Raw genomic sequence first — 16611 nt, 5'->3', positions numbered from 1 at the left:
CTTGCTACCGTTCCGCAGATTGTAGTTTCGCTTTCATTCCCCGTGAGATTTTTGTTTCCAAGTTAAGAGTTACCGCCCCGCGGCTCAACACGCCGCCGCACCCCGGGGCACGTTTCCACGGGATGTGACTTCCAAGGGGTTTTTCCTCAGACCGGAGTAGCCGAGGGCAGTCAGCAACTCCCGGAAAACGGTTTATTCCAAACGTCTTCCGGCGTTTCCCTCCTCTGCCCCCCGGCGCTGTAAGCCAGCGCGGCTCCGCAGGGGCAGCGGGACGGGGCCGCCTCCGGTGCCCGCCGGGGGAGCAGCCCCGCCCGGCCGGCGGGGGCGGGGCGGGCCCCGGATGCAGTTGCCGCCCCGGCGGCGCGGCGCGCAGTTCCTGTGCGTGCCCTCGGCCCGTGGCCGCTCGCCGCGCCATGTCGCTGGTGGCGGAGGCTTTCGTGACTCAGCTGGCCGGTGAGGGGCGGGTGACGGCGCAGAGAGCCGCGGGCGGGCGGCCGCAGACAGGGCCGGGCCCCGCTTCGCGTCAGGCGCCGGGTGGCGGCCTGAGGGTTGCGGCGGAGCCGGGGCCGCCCCGCTGTGGTGCGGCGCCGAACCCTCGCGGCCTCGGGCCCCTGGGTGACCTCTCAGGACGGGGCTGGGGGGCGGTGGGAGCGGGGCGGCTGTGGAGGGTGAGGCCGGGCCGCGGGAGCCGGCGGTGCGGAGCGGGGCTGGGCCCCGGGCGCTTTCCCCCTCGCGTCCCCCGCCTGGCGCTCCGAGGCGAGGCGGGCGCCCCCCGCACAGCTCCCCGCACAGCTCAGCGGTGCCGGTTCACCGGGCCCCCTCCTTTGTGGGGTCCCTAACCCCTCGCTATGCTGGGGCACAGCTTTACTTTGACTTAATAACTTATCTGCCTTTAAAACTATTTACATTTCTTCAGTGGTCCAAAAAACCACATGGTATTTATAATTTCAGCAGCTGGAGTTGTGTCCTGCTCTGTGGGAGAGCTCAGTGCAGGGCCACCCTGTCTCTCCCTGCTCCCCACAGGTGCCTGCTGTGTTTCGCTTGTTTCTCTTGTGAAGCTGAGAAATGTAACAGAACCTTTGGTACTTCTTAGTGCTCTCGTGATCTGCAGCTGCTGGGCCATGTAAACTGGACGTGAGCCTTGTCATAAAACCGAAATGTGTATCACTGCGGAGTTATTTAGCAAAAAATGATATTAATCCACTCTCAAGGAAAAAACACAAAACAAAACTTGCACCTTGATAATTTGTGGCTGGGAAGTCCAAAATATACTTAGTATGTTGTACACTGAAAATCAGTGCATTGGCCAGTTGCTCCTTCCTTGTTATTCTCTGTTCCCGATTTCTTGCTGCTACACAAGCTCATAAGCAATAAATACTGCAAGGAAACAGCATTTTAATTGCTACTGACCTGTTGAGGAGGAAGCTGATGTTTTGTCCCAGGAGCTGGGTCTTGTGCCGCTCAGTAGAGGCTCCAGTGTAAGAGTCCGAGTTGGATTCTTTACCATGAATGTACAGTTTCTAGAGCAGGCTTGCCCCTGACTGGTAGTTAAAGTGGTGGATCTTGAATCTGGGTGTATAGAGGTACCCATAGACAGGGTTGACAGTTGCCCTGGGCTCTTGGGTTGGCATTCATTAACTCATAGATAAGGACCAGAGCCCTGGGTCCTTGGGATGTGGAGAATACTGTCATTAGTGTTGCTTCATGCCATTGCTAACTAGCCTTTGTGATCTCTTTAGTACATTTTGTTTATATTGTGAAACACATGTGAGTAGGTGTTGATTCTGCTGCATTTCTCTGCTCTGTGACCTTTATGGATATTCTAGAGTGACAGCTTGCTGATATTTACTTTTTTCTGGAATTACAAACTCAAAACTATACTATATGTAGGCATCTCATTGCTCTCTTACTGAATGTGCTGGTTTTTTCCACAACTTCCTGCTAAACAAGCAAATCGTTGTGAAATACAGAAATGACAGATCCAAATTAAGTATAGCATAAGGAAAATGCATGTCTGAAAAACTGGAAGCAAGAAGACAAAGTTCTGCAACAGCTGGCTCTTTCCCTCCTTGCTGAAGAATTCTTCGTCTGTTTCTGGAGAGATTCTTGCCTCCCCTTTGATGTAGTTGCATGCTGCTTATACTAGTCTTAGGCTGTCATGTTAACAATTGTACTATTAGGGTGGTGCTTTGAGGGCATCAGAGCTGTTCAAGTACTTCTGGACGCTCCTACAATTTTATCAGCTTAAAACAGTAGCACGTCATCTTTTACCTGTCAGTAACGGGTTAAGTGATGCTCATTTTCATAGGTAAAGTAATATGTAGGCATCTAATAGAAAAATACTGGCAATACTCCTCTGCTTACTGTGACTGTACAGTACAAGTCCTTGTTGCAGACCTGTCCACTGAGCCATTCTTTAAAATAAAGTTATGACATTGCCTTTGTCTTCCCAAAAGCAAATCAGTGCCAAAAGCATTTATCTGCCTTGAAAAATAAAAAATACCTTTGCCAGTGGGTCATGGCCTTCCTAGCTTGTCTGTATTGTGTACCAGTCCCAGACTGAAACTAAATAATGGCAAAATCACTCCATTGTTCATATGGAAGATTTTTCGGGATGGGGAGGGGGCGAAGTTTTTCATAGTATGTTGGCCAATACCCACCACACTTCTAGATTTCCTGAGATGATGTACAGACACAGAGGGTATTTCATTCTGGTACCAAGAAGATATAAATGTCCAGCAAATGTAAGAATATTTGTACGGAAGAAAAATCGTTTATCTGCAGGGAAAAAATACCACTTAACAGTGTTACTTGTTTTAGTAGTGTCTTATCCCCATATCTGTGGTTGTGAATACTGCCTTTCTGCTAGGTATGGATGGAAATGTAAGAATGATTGAGAACTTTTTCCGTGTCCATAAAAATGAAATTTGATTGGCTTGTCATCAAGGGTCCTGTTTGTGAAGATGATCGCTTTGTCATGACAGTTGCACTGAGCTATGCTGCTGTAACACATAACAGCTATAATGCACAGGTCTTTGCCAGCAGGTGTTTAAAGACAATCATCCCAGCATAGTTCATTTTCTAGAAAGGTTTTAAAAGCTGAGGGGAGGATTTTAGTGGAGAAGAGTATCATAACTTTCTTTTAGACACTGACTTGCTTGTGTATGTATTAGAATTTTTTTTTTTTTAAAGTACTGCCTATCTTCACCTTCTCTGCACCTTATGCATTCACTTCTGACATGCCTCTTCACTGTCTTGGCACAAACTGAAACACAGAAAATACCATCTGAACATAAGAAGAACTTTTTTTAATGTGAGGGTGGTTTAACGTTGCAGCAGGTTGCTCAGAGTAGTTGTGGAGTCGTCATCCTTGGACATGCTCAGCAGCGAACCAGAGATGGCCCTGGGCAACCTGCTGCAGCTGACCCCGGAGCTCCAGAAGTGCCTTCCAACCTCAGCTGTTCTCTCACCACGAGTTGCTCAGCCTGTGTGCGTTGCTGCAATAATTCAGCACCCTCTTTGTGCAACATGCATTCATCTGACCATGCTGAGCACAGCCTGCTGCTGTAATGCATTCATGATTAAATACAAAACGATGAGTCAATCACGTATGTGGAGTAATGCAGTTGCTTTAGTGCCATTTAACTGTTTGCTTATTCAGAAGTGTAAAGAGGTTGATGCTGTGTCTCAGGGAATAATAAACTGATATTTCCATACCTTCATGAACTGCAAGCATATTGTGTCATATTTTAAATCATCCATTTCTGAACTGTAGAAAGTATTAATTGGATAATATGGTAGAGAATTTGTTTAGAGTAGCTCAGCATCAATCACATATTAATGGGATAGGAAATGAGTGTTTATACTGTAAGAAGAATTAGAGTGCCAGCTTTCAAGTGGTCCAGAACATTAATCTTTCTAACTCTAGTAGTTTTGAGAAGCTGACTGCTCAAATAATCTATAAAAGATTGTTGAAAAGATGTTTAATTGATCACTAAATTACTCAATATGCTTTACTCTCCCCCTCTCCCCCCCCATTAGTTTTAGATCAGTGATCAAAAGAGAGAAAATAATATCCTTGTTTGTCCTTTGATCTCTGGAAAATGGCTTCTATTTATTGGTGTTGAGTTACGTCCGAGGGTTTTAGGCTAGTTTTAATACTGAGGGAAATGAATGCAGTTTGAAAAACAGATGCCCTTCTGCCTTTCAGATATTTTACATTCTTAGTGAGTCTACCTCCAATGTGACATGCCAGAGCAAAAATAAATCTCTGACGTGCATGTTTTATGTATGGAGACAAGCTGCAATTTGGCTGAGAACAAATGCATAGGGAATGGAATCTGACCACCTAAATTGTTGCTGCACGTAAAGACATAACATTTAAACTGAATATGCATTTTGTGCATCAAAATGTGCATGGGTAAATGTTAACACTTCCTGCACGTATAAGGTGAAAAAATAGTTATTCTTTCGTAATAATACGTTGTTCTGTTTGCAGCACAGATTGTTTAAGCCTGCTGCAGAGGTGCTCGCAGTCCAGAAGAGGTGATTTGAAAATACCAAATTTGTCAGGCTGTATGATTTTATTTTATAGTGTTCTTTTACTTTTTTTTTTTTTTCGGTAGTCAAACTAAGAGGAATCCCTTTAACTCTTGTTCAGTTTCAATAAACAAGTCTCTTATGCTGCTCTTGCCAGTTTGTGCTCAGACACATATGTTTTATGACTTGATTTGAACCAATCCTTTAAGTGGATTGCCTATCTAATCTTTTTTCAGGTCAGGGGAAAAATGACTTTCTTTTACAATTATTATAGTACAGTACATCTTTCATTTTGAGATACTGTTATTTCTTGTTTTTAAGAAGCAATATAATTACAGTTTATAATAGGGTATGCTTCTATAGTTGTTTCTGGCTCCATTAAGACTAAGCAGTCTTTCTCTAATCAGCTTTTTATTGTTACATGTTTTCTGCTGAAGTAATATCTTATTTTCTCATGCCAGAAATGAGATTGCTCTAGAAATAATGGTAACAAAATTAGTAAATGAAAAGTAACACATATTTTGATATTGTCTAGTTTGATTTGCAAATGAGCTTTCATCAGCTGTAGAATGATTCAGATATGAGTGCTGTTTAGGACCCTAACTGTTCAGTTCGCAAGAGATTGTAGAACAATGACTTTGAAGGGGAACATGATTTTTCTTCTCTTTCTCATTCCTTTTTTCTTTCTGGTCTTTGGATGCTCTGTTCCCTGACTGTCCCCAAGCACTAACCTTGTCTTTTCCTGTAGGTTTGGACCCTATGAGCTGCTTCCTTTTCAGAATAAGAATGAATAAAAGAGCTTGGTTGCTGTCCTCCTTTGCTCTAGTCAAATAGGTGTGACGTGTTGCTGTGTTGCCAGGCATTTTCAGCTGTCTCTTTTGAGAGTCAGTGAGAAACTGCAGGTGCATGCAAGCCATGGGGAGGACAAAGTCCTCACCAGGTTCTGAAATGTTTATTATTGTTATTTTTAATTTCTGGTCTTTAGTTATTAAGAAGATGACATAGATGTCATGTGAACATGAATGTGTTAAAAACAACTGGAAGAAGTTACATGTTGTAGTAAAACCTATGAAATGTGTAGGAAGGAGTGGAAACATCAAAGGAAAAAAATTACGATGGTGCTGCAAAGAATGGAGGAAAAACTGATACCAGTCTCTTTTGGGGCGAAAAAGACCAACCAAAAAAGTAGAATGAGTGTACTGAATTGGAAAGTAAAAATGCTGAGAGATGGGAATTTTTAACAGTTCTACCTTCTAGTTGTTGTCTAATTAAACTGAAGCCAATGTAATGCTCACATCCATAGCAAGAGCTTTCAAAGTCCAACTGTATGTGTGTTGTTTTTTCCTTGCATTTGAATGTGCCATATTGGAGAAACTGTGGATGCATTGAAAGCCTTGAGGAAGACTGTGAGGATTAGATTAAGAGAACAGGATAAACATTTTCAGATGTTGAAGCAGGGAGTCTGCAGTGTTTCCCAGAGGTGAGGAAGAGCCTGAGTGGTGCTATTGCAAATACCATGCTCTGTTTTGGGCTGACTTAAAGGCTGTGATCCCTAAAGCAGCATCTTCCCCCTTGCTAGTGGCAGTGCTTGGCTGACCGACTGCAGCAGTGCTAACTGTTTGCATTTCTACCCTGCAGAGCTGTCCTGCCTAGAGATCTCTTGCTCTTCTTGCTCCTTTGCAAGACTCTGGCACAGAGAGTCTCTGTTGTCATCACTTGCTGTCTCCTGGTACTGCTGCGCTTAGGGCTGCAGGCAGGATATGGAAGTGAGAATGAAGGGGAGCCTGAACGAAAGGCCAGGGGAGCCAGGGTTGGGTAGGCAGCAACTGTATGTGTGTGTGTGTGAAGAGCAGCTTTCAGCGCAGGTCTAGGATATTGAGGTCCTGTCTGGTGGGACAGATGTGTAGGATCTCTGTTGTGGATCAGAGTAGGGATGCTGTGGATAAGAAGGCAGGGAGCTCCTTGGACACTTTGCAGAAGTGGTGTTTGGACTGCCTGCCAGACATCATTAGAGGAGGAGTTCAGACTACTGCAGAGAAGAGGGGATATCAATCTCAGAAAGCTTTCAAAGGACAGATTTAAAGTACATAAATATGGATAACATGGCTAAGAAACATCCCACTCCAGTAAGGCACTTAAGGCATTCACGAGTATGATACCTCCACTGTCCTGCTCTGCACAGCTCCTGTGCTTGAAGTTTCACTTCTTGAGTCAGTGCCAAAGAGAAGCAAAGGACTTAAGTAGCACAAAGGAAAGAGATTGATTTAACGATCTATAAAAAGCTGTAATTAGGAATTACAGACCTTCTTCAAGATGGAGCATTTATGCTGAATATGAGGAATAAGTAAAATAGCTCCAGCTTGTCAGGACTTCATAAAAAAATCTTTTGAGATCATTTAGCTGGCACACTCTCTTATTTTTCTGAAGAAATCCAGATGTTGATTTAGGAACAACTTTTATTTATGGATTTGATTTTGTTGAGATTTTTTTTCCTCTTCTGACGGAGGTGCAATTCTGCAAGTGCAGAGATGCTGAGCGATCTCCCTTCTGGGGCTTCCCCTGGCAGTGAGCGCACTGAGCACCAGGAGGGTTGAACTGTAGGTGTGTATGCTCTGGAGAGTCAAAGACAGTAGCAGAACTGAACTAATGCTTGAATACCTGCAATTAATAGCTTTCTCGCAGGGTGAAGAAGCAGACTGTGTCTTGCTAAATGGCTGCTGCAATAATGTCACACATGGACTGTTACTGGTGCAGCCACAGGAAACTCAAGTTTGAGAATTGCTGCTGAAATTGAGTCTTTACGTTGACAGTCTGCTTGATCAATAATTACTGAACAGTCATGAGTTATCTGAATTGTAATATCTCTGCAAAGGAGGCCTGGGATGGATTTAAGCAAATGATGTAATTATTTGATACATGATTTAATGCATACTGTTTAACTTGAGTTAAAGTCGGTTTTCATTTGGCAAGGCACTATGAAACTCTTTTTGGTCCTTTGTCAGCAGAGCCAGGGAGCTGCTGATGCTTTCGTTTTTTCTTGGCCCTTGTTAGTTTACAGAATCAGACCAATTACATGAAATAGATCTGTACTCAGTGTGGGTGGGTTGAACTGGTGAGTCCTAAGGCAGCTAATTCACAGCTTTCTCGTACTTCCTTTACTGATCGCCATTAATGTACACGATGTATATTTTTAACTGCTATGGTTCCAAAGTGGCTGCATCTTCACTATATTAATCAAAATACACCCCTCCACTTATTTCCTGTAATAAGGATTTAGAAACACATACATTCCTGGAATTTTCTTTTTAAACAATATTGCTACTTGCAGATATGACCTATTTGTATTATGAAAAGAGAACGAAGTGAATGTCTGCTTCTTTTTCATGCATCTTGACATCAAGCGGCTGATAATCCTGTTTTCTTCTGGAGTCTGTGGGCTAGCTGTCCATGTGGTTTTCTTTGGGTTACCACATCTAGAACTTAGTGAGCAGCAGTTCCCCCCCATAGCACCAGTGTTGGGAAACTGAAAAGGGTAACTGTTTTTCTGCTGATTGCTATGTTTGCTGCATAATGTTTGGGAACTTGTAAGTAATGTTGATGGATGTGGATATGGCCCAGATAGAAGAAAAATTTCCTTTTACTGTTTACTCTTGTGAGAAAACAGTTTTGAGGTATCTCATTATAATTAAATCAAATTTGTAGCTGGGGAGAAACTGAAGGAAACTATGTGGAAATAATATGTGAGTTAATCTCTCCGGCTGTAATATTGCAATACAGTGATTCAAATTAATGCCAGCTGGTTTTTTTGTTTGTTTGTTTTTAATGGAGGATATCTTGCCTCTTGGCTGTTTAACAAGCCTTTAATGCCATGTGAACCAAACTGCTAAATACAGATGCTTTTACCTTTTCCTCTTTTTATGCAAGTTTAATAACAAAGTGTTTAAGAAGAATATAACAGAATGGAAACTGATCCATGCAAATGTGGTGACTTCAGAGAAGGAGTAATCTTTATTTCTATATGATCCATAAACAGCTTCTTAATGTTTCCAGGAAATTGCTCTGTCTGAAAAGATCAAATGTTCCCGGGCCAGGTCCCAGCCTCATGTACTCAGCAGCACAGAGTGAACTGCATGGAAGAGACTGTCAGTAGACTGAGTACTTCATTTACAGAAGCAGAAAGAAGATACCAAAGAATAAATTCCTGGCATACTGAGAAGTCAGGAGATTCTAGTTTACAGGAGATTCGGGGCAGAGATTGTCTTGGTTTGCTTCTCACTGTATAGTTCTAGTACTTGAGAAATAATCAACAGGATAGTAACATTCAGTGTTAATTCTTTAGCCTTGATTCTTATTAGCCATAGGCTAGTTTTATAACAGAAAATTATTTCTGACTGCATTGTCTTCCAAAAATGTTTTTGCCCCACTGTAATTCTATGGTATTGCTGAGAGCTGGGAGCAACCTAATTTTACATTGGGTGTTTTCCTACAGAAACTTTTAACCTGATGATGACTTCATTTCCCATGCAGGAGGGAGCATCTTGATGCCTGGATCCAGAGGTCTCTGGCGTTTGTCTGTGCCCGATACTCAAGAATGCTGCAGCTTGACAACAAGCATGCTGAATGAGTGGCAGACTGGCAGGGCAGAGCATGCCATATACCCTACTATTCGTACTAGACCACTGCAACTGCTAAATTGTTGTTTAGCATATTCCACAATTTAACACGTGAAGTATTTTGTGTCTTTTCATTCTCACAGTCAGAGTCTTATTTTTTTAAGTAACAGGATTAAAGGCGTAACTGTAAACCATTTATTTCATTACAGCTTTTTCATCATCGTGAAGCTGCTTGGGGAAGGTGGATGAAAATGTCTGTTTCCCCCCATCCCTCCAGGCGGCACTAACACAGGCCGAATAGTTTCCCAGTAACTCAGAGTGTAGAGGTTGAAACCAAGTTTTGTACACTCATAAAAAGACTCTGAACAGCCTGGACAAGGAGTTGATGGGGCTCAGGCACCGCAGAATGTCTTGGAATGTGGTGCTTCCTCTTGCACAGACTTCACTGGAGGAATGTTATTGTAACCTCTCATTCTCTGAACTAAAGTTCACCTCTGTGCAAGTATAGGATGTCCTGTTTCGAGAGCATTAGTTGGAGCTGAGCTGTGCACAGGCCTCAGGTGAGCTGCTGATCCCCTGCTGATAGTGGGGTCTAGTGCTCTTCAGTATCTCTTCACACAGCGTATGTGCATTTCTCTCTCTTACTGTCCTGAAAGTATTTGGGTGGATAAAGTCATATTATTGAAATAGCAGTCTGAAACATCTGGAAACGTTGAAATAAAAATGCTAATTGAATATCTGTCTCTGGCTCAAGTAAAACATTTCGCCACAAAATCTGAAAAATGCACCTAATGCAGTACATTTTTAGTGGCAAACAGTTTGATGTGACTGTCATGCCTCATTCTGTGTTTTAGAAGGTTTTTTGCAAGAGCAGAAAAGATGTATTGGCCAAGTCATTTTCTGACAGGACAGGTGAGGAGTACAGGAATCTGTTTTAATAGAGAGTTACGAACCTGAGTAATTAAAACTCCACTGGGAACATGCAACACATCAGTTCACAGAATTTTATTCTGAAAGTCTAATTTGACACTTAAGAACTCTGTTAACATTTTCTATGCTAAACTGTTAATAAGTAAACCACTTTGACTAACAAACACATTGAGCTTAGTGAAATTTTCATGCAATTTTAGTCATCCACAAAGCCAAAGAAAATTTTATGTAAGTGGTCTACTTGCCATTTGACTTCTCCAGTTGTTGTGATGCTGCATCTGCCAGATTCTCAGCTCCTATGATAACAAGGCATATGCAGTGATGTTTTCTGTCTCCATCTCTCTTTAATTCTTACTTTACAGTAACTTTTGAACTCAAAGCTCATTTCAGACAAATTTACCAGGGACGACTGATCCCGCAAATGTTTGTTTCCTATAACTGGCATTAAAACAAGCAGTGTGTTAGTCAAGAAGCACAGAAAGACAATAGGATGCTTGTCCTGAACCAAGAGCAGACAATCCACATGAAAGACTAAATTTTTAAATTTGTTAAGCATGGTAAAAGCTTCAGTAGGGTGGGAAAACAACTTTACTAAAGACTGCAAGCCTGAGAGACAGACCCGTTGAAAACCACACAATAGTAATTCCTGTGATTACGGAGGCACAAGGAAGAACCAAATAGTTCTGTATTCCGGAGATATGTAGAGAAGCTATTTCTGTAAGGCATACTTCCAGGCAGTTGTTTCATCTTGTGAGCAGTTAATGGTAAAAATGTCTGTTGCGTAGGATCTAACACATAAATGTGATTCTGTGTTGAAAGCTTCTGAAACTGAGTTGACATCGCATTTGTTAATTTTCTCTTTATATACCTAGCACCACAGTAGCCGTGATTAGCAGAGAAACGAACATCTACAGACCAGAAGATTATAGTTGCCAAAGGATAAACTGGATTTGACTTCATTAGTGCACAAATGATAAGTTTGTGAGGAGTTATTATAGCATTAATCAACTTGATGGATTGGAAATATGACAGAACTGAAGCAGCATGTAATATTAGTGCCTATTATTCTACAAATTATGTCTTCACCTACATTCATAAGGCAAGAGTCATTGCCGTGCATTAAAGATGCTGCACACTTTCTCCTCTTGTGGAGGCATGTGACATCCCGTCAGCAATTCCTGCCCCGCTTTTCCCCCAGCGGGGTTCTGTCTCCCTCAGCTGCACGACGTTTTCACCTTATAACTAATTGAAGGTGTCTTGGGAGCTGATATTTGAACTTAGCCTGCACCTTATGAACCTGGACCTCTCACGTAGCAGTGTGTATTTAAACTTGCTCCATCGGAAAAAAGTATTTCATATTCTAAACACCTTAGGTGAAAGAGAGTGAGTAGATATTGAAAGGAATGGGACAGATAGTGAGTGGATATTTAATTCCTTGATTCTAGAGAATTACGCGGGCTTTGTGCACGTACCTTTCAGGGTCTTTGAAACATGGTCTGCTGTGTGCAATTCTGAATGCGTGCTGCAGAGTGTTTTTTCTAGGATATAAGTAATAGTGTGTGAATCTTAGTGTGAAGTTGATTTTTTTGAAGTCCAGCCTGTACAGTGCTAGCAAAAAAAAAAAACAAAAAACAAACCAAAACTGCTCTGTCTGCAAAGAACTGAGGGCCTCAGTTCAGGGCTCGTGAGCGTGTGTCCACCTCATCCAAACACGGTCAAAATTGTGACCTCCCTCTGGATACTGTCATGTGCCAAGTGCAGGGGGTGTTATTAATTCATTTTTTTAGAACCGCTGAAATTTGGAATTTAAGGTGTACTAATAATGAAGGCTGAGATTTTAATGTCACTGTTTGTCCTCGTTTCATTTACTTGTCAAAAGACATATTAGTACACAACTGAATAAATGAATGCGAAGATTTTAAACTATGCTTGTCCTTTTGTTCCCTTAAGCTGGGTGTGTGTTCCTGTTTATACTCAGACTGTGGGATAAAGACTTCATATAATGACTAACAAAATTAGGGTCAGCAGATATGGTTCCAGAAAATCTTTATGCAATCAGTAGAATGTGGGAGGAAAATTTAAGCTGATAAGGGCAAACAATTTACAAAAAATATTCTACTTGTGTTTTGGTTTATAGCATGGATATAGCATGCCTTAGCAGCAGTGTAGTTTTAGATTCTGTTTGCCGTGAAGCTATTTTTTATATATATATATATATATCTCTCTATCTCTCCATGGCTGCATATAGCTTCGTGCCAAGATCAGACTGGAATTAGTGTTTGAATTTCTTGAAGTATACCTAGTGTACCGGTTGGAAAATGAAAAGTTCACTTGGTTCTTGTGGGCCTGAAGTATTTCACCCACGTGCTTGTGTAAAAAAAGGGCACTTCTTGTTTGGGCCAGAATCCAAGAATTAGATATAAATCTGACATTTCAGTCTGAAGAGGGTAAGGCAAAAATTTTCTGTAGAAATGGGCCTGTACAATTTGTGAAGTTCTCGGCACCATTTTGGGCCTGTAAAATGGATATTTTCAGTGGCTGTCTGCAATATTTAAGATATCAATATATCTTTGTGACTTAGTTACTTCTGTAAGTCCAGTGACTTAGTTACTTCTGTAAGTCCAGAACTGATAAGTTGGCTAAAGTATAGTAATAACACTCTTAATTTCCTCTTTCCATTTGCTCTTGCAAGACTTCAGTGGACCTGAGGAAATGTATGTTAGATTAATTATTAATACTTTGAACAGTTAAGTCTGTCGTACTACAGACACACTACCTTAGTCTCTTCTTATTTAAAGAAGTAAATGTACTTCCACCTCAAGAATTTTTACTCTAGGGCAAAACTATGATGGAGAGGTGTAAAACCAATAACTGCTATAATAAAACATAAAACATTTTTTCGTGACACTTAAATGTGATTAGTTGCTTTCTCATGCCCATACTAGCATAACTTTAAAAGACCTCGTGCCTTAATGTTAGAGGCAGTGACCTTTGTGAAACTGTGTACAGTTATAAGCTTTACAGTTCTATGTGACTTCCATAAAAGTTAATACTTCATGAGTATGCAAAAAGAATCAGAGTTAGAAAATTGTACATTTTTTTTCTTTGAGTTTTGAGGGCAAATACACAAAGAATGACCTTACTGAAGCCAGTGGCATATTTCTGTTTGAACAACATATAGTTATTTGTAGACATTATTGCTTTAACAAAAATAATTTATGTGATTAGAGCATTCGTTTTGTTTATAAATAGCTGGTTTGGGTATAATGCAAGGTTTGAATTGGTATTTAAAAATGGATTTTTAATCAGACTTAAACAAGTAATGTAATGGAGACAAAACAACGTGATGACCTGTTATCCTGTTATCTTAATACTACCATTAACAGTGAAACAGTACTGATTATTGGTTTTGCCTTCCCAGAAATTCAGGTGGTGTATGATTAAGTGCAGTGGCTCTCAACTGGAAGATGTGATTGTCTTTTCTTCCTTCCTTTTTTTTTTTTTTTTCTTTTTTTTAAGACTGTTCAACTGTTTTGAACACCCGATGATGCAGTTTTTTTTAATGCATATTGACATTCCCATTTTAGGGTTGACCAGTACATCATTTAAAGCAATAGGCGATCCCAGCTATCTTGTGGGTAGGTTTCTGACATGCCCAAGCACCTGGGTTTGTAGGTATTATGTAGGACCAGCAAGGGTGCAACTTGAAAAGATAGAAAGCTTTTCCATTTCCCCAAAGCATTCTTCACACTTGGTTTGGAGCTTTGTGTCTGTGTCCTCTGTGTCTTGTTCTGTTCTTTCCACAATTCTTTGTTTAGTACCTTAATAAATAGTTGCTCTTGAGAGTGGCCAGAATTGTGATGGGAATGTGCACAAGTATGTCTTTATGGGGGAAGGAAAATAGTTGCTTTAGCTGCTTGGGAATTACAAGGCCATTCTGTAATGTAGCTTGAATTCTGTCTTTTCTTGCAGCATTACATTTTGGGTCTTAGTTTCCTGCTCTGTGTTGTCCCTCTGTGAGCAGGAGAGAAGTACGGGAGAAGAGAGTGACAGTGGGACATATTTGGGGCAGGTTGAATCTTGCATCAACATTTTGCAGTTTGAGTTCCTGCTCTAAGTAATGTTCGTGTTAGCATCTGCAAGCACATTGTTGTTTGACTTGCTTAATTAATTCCTGTTCTTTCCACAGCCGCAGAGCCTTGGCCTGAAAATGCTGAGTTGTATCAGCAACTGAAGGGTGGGTACACTTGTTTTTGCAATTAATAATTACTTTTAGAAAACACATTAAATATGCACTAACATAATTAACTGCAAGGGAACACAGAAACTGTTAAATGAGTCCTTTGTGTTGTTTGTCTCGTCAGAGGTTTTAGCTACACTTGCATCTGCCAATATAAACCAGCTATTCATGGCCTATAAGGTCCTTGGTTTATTATTGACTCATTATATTGGCTGCTGTAGGCAGTGTAAAATGATGTGGTTGCAGGCACAGTTGGCAGATTTACTGCACCAATAGCTGAGGCAGCAGATTTTTGAAGTCTTGTGGTAAAGTGGGCTCTCAGTAAAAAGGAACTGTTAAAATGTATAGGCTAGGATGGTTCAGGCTCCCTTTAGCAGCTCTTCATATATCATCAGATCACATTATGGCCCCCATTTGGGGCTCAGCAGCCTGCTACAGTTGTCAGAAGACTGCAAAGTAATGAAGACTAATAGGTAGCAGCCCTAGTCTTCTAAGCATGGAATTTTTATTGCAGTGAACTTGTCATCTTTCTTTTGTGTGACAGACCTAGACACAGTGTGCAATATTAACTGCAAGCTGCTTTTATAGGTTTCTGAATGCTTTTACTTTTTAGCCAGAGGAGTTATGAAGAAGCGGTTTTATTTAACTTTGATTAGAAGAAGAGTAATTGGCATAAAACTCAAGCATTTGGGTTTTAGTTCTAAGCATTTTTTATTGTACATTGTTGGTAATGTATGATAAATGCAGTTGTATTTGCAGGAGAAATATTCCTGGTATTGTTTTTTAAAATATTTTTTTAATATTCATAGCATAGTTTTTCTAGTCCAGCTGCAGAATAATTATATATGTACTTCTTGTTTTATGCGTAAGAAATGCAACCCAGAATGGCTTACAGTTACAGGTCAGTAGCTAAATGGGCACTATTTTTTGTAATTGTGATTTTTGTTTTTATTTTTTCTTTCAACAGAGGAACAAATTTTGCTTTCTGATAATGCGTCTTCCCTTGCTGTTCAGGTAAAATGTCATCTTTTCTAAACTAAAGATGTTAATTCCATTTTATTTTTTTGAATGATAATCTAGCTAAAGTAACTGTATTTAGCTGAATGAATAATTTAATAATTATTTTTGTCAAAATCAATGACTTATTTCCTCCATCTGATGTGCTTTGCATTGTCATTGAAGTGCCAGAGCCTAAAGGACATGAGGATTTTGAGAGTCCTATATGGAGTGCCGCTGCTTGTACTCGTATTTATATTGGTCTATATTTGTACAGTATCTGCTTGTCTACCTCCTCTGGGAACTGTGCACGGTTCCCATCTTTTGTCACTTGGTATGCTAGTTCGTCTTGTAACATCTTGCATGATGCTTGCTGGTTATTTAATTCTCAAAGCTCATACTGTCCCAAACTCGAGCCATATTTGCTTCATGCTGCAGGCATCAGATCTCTGTATGTCTTTGATAGGTTTTCTCAATTTTATCAGGTATACAGAGTTGAGATCCAATGTGGTTTTTAGAAATAGTCCATATAATTGACAAAGTTGCATCTCTAATTGACTTAAAAGCACCTCTGTGGCTATGAAGTCTGCGTAAATTCCATTAACCTGTTAGGTTCACTAACCCCAAATCTCAGGGGGATGTTTTCCCCATTAGCAGAGAAGGCCTGACTGTCAGTGCTGGTGAGCAGGATGTCTATAAGGTTCCTGTTCTTCAAAGCAACTTTGCTGCTGCTTTGTGTAGCAGGGAATTGCACTGTTCCCCTGCTTCTTGCTTTTTGTGTGTGGTCTCGCTCAGAGCAGCTAGAGCAAGCAGTCTTTGAGAGCTTTCCAAAAAGGTCACATCTCATTTAGCTGAAGTGGGACACTCGGAGACTGTAACTGACATTAATGGTAAATTAGGATCATTTGATCATCGTAACTACTTCCAGGATCTCTAACTTTTTTCCTTCCAGTATGGCAATCTAGGGAATACCACCAAGAGTAAATTCTCTCACAGCAAGAAGGTAGCTTTATCCTTTGCCGGACAGATGAGTCATCTTTGATACACCAAATAAATTGGGCAGCGTTTATTTGTTTGGTCAGTGTGTTTTATATTGTGCCTCACAGTAATGCAAATAAGTGTTTTTGTTGCTCACTTCATCTCAGTGTTCCTTTTTACTCCAGCAACTGTATTTTTTGTGGTTTTCATGAATTTTCTTACCAACTAACAATATGTATAGGTGTGGCTTGTGTTTAAAACACAAAGAAGCAACAATATAACCCTAAAATTTCCTTTTCTAATGCATCATTTTGC

At 40.8% G+C, this 16611-nt stretch overlaps 1 protein-coding gene across 1 annotated transcript in view; it reads left to right on the top strand.

Annotated features, from left to right (window-relative positions):
• The first annotated feature begins 335 nt into the window (after positions 1–335).
• Positions 336–16611, top strand: part of MTX2 (metaxin 2) — a 35300-nt gene continuing 19024 nt past the window's right edge. Inside the window, exons 1-3 of the mRNA XM_065637835.1 lie at positions 336–453; positions 14272–14319; positions 15290–15336. Of these exons, the coding sequence (XP_065493907.1) occupies positions 414–453; positions 14272–14319; positions 15290–15336 (135 nt within the window). The 5' untranslated portion in view covers positions 336–413. The remainder of the gene's footprint in view (positions 454–14271; positions 14320–15289; positions 15337–16611) is intronic.

Source organism: Caloenas nicobarica, chromosome 6 (assembly GCF_036013445.1).
Source record: "Caloenas nicobarica isolate bCalNic1 chromosome 6, bCalNic1.hap1, whole genome shotgun sequence".
NCBI classification, from domain to species: Eukaryota; Metazoa; Chordata; class Aves; order Columbiformes; family Columbidae; genus Caloenas; species Caloenas nicobarica.
The sequence above is the reverse complement of the archived record's forward strand: the minus strand, read 5'-3'. Positions and strand labels throughout refer to the sequence as shown.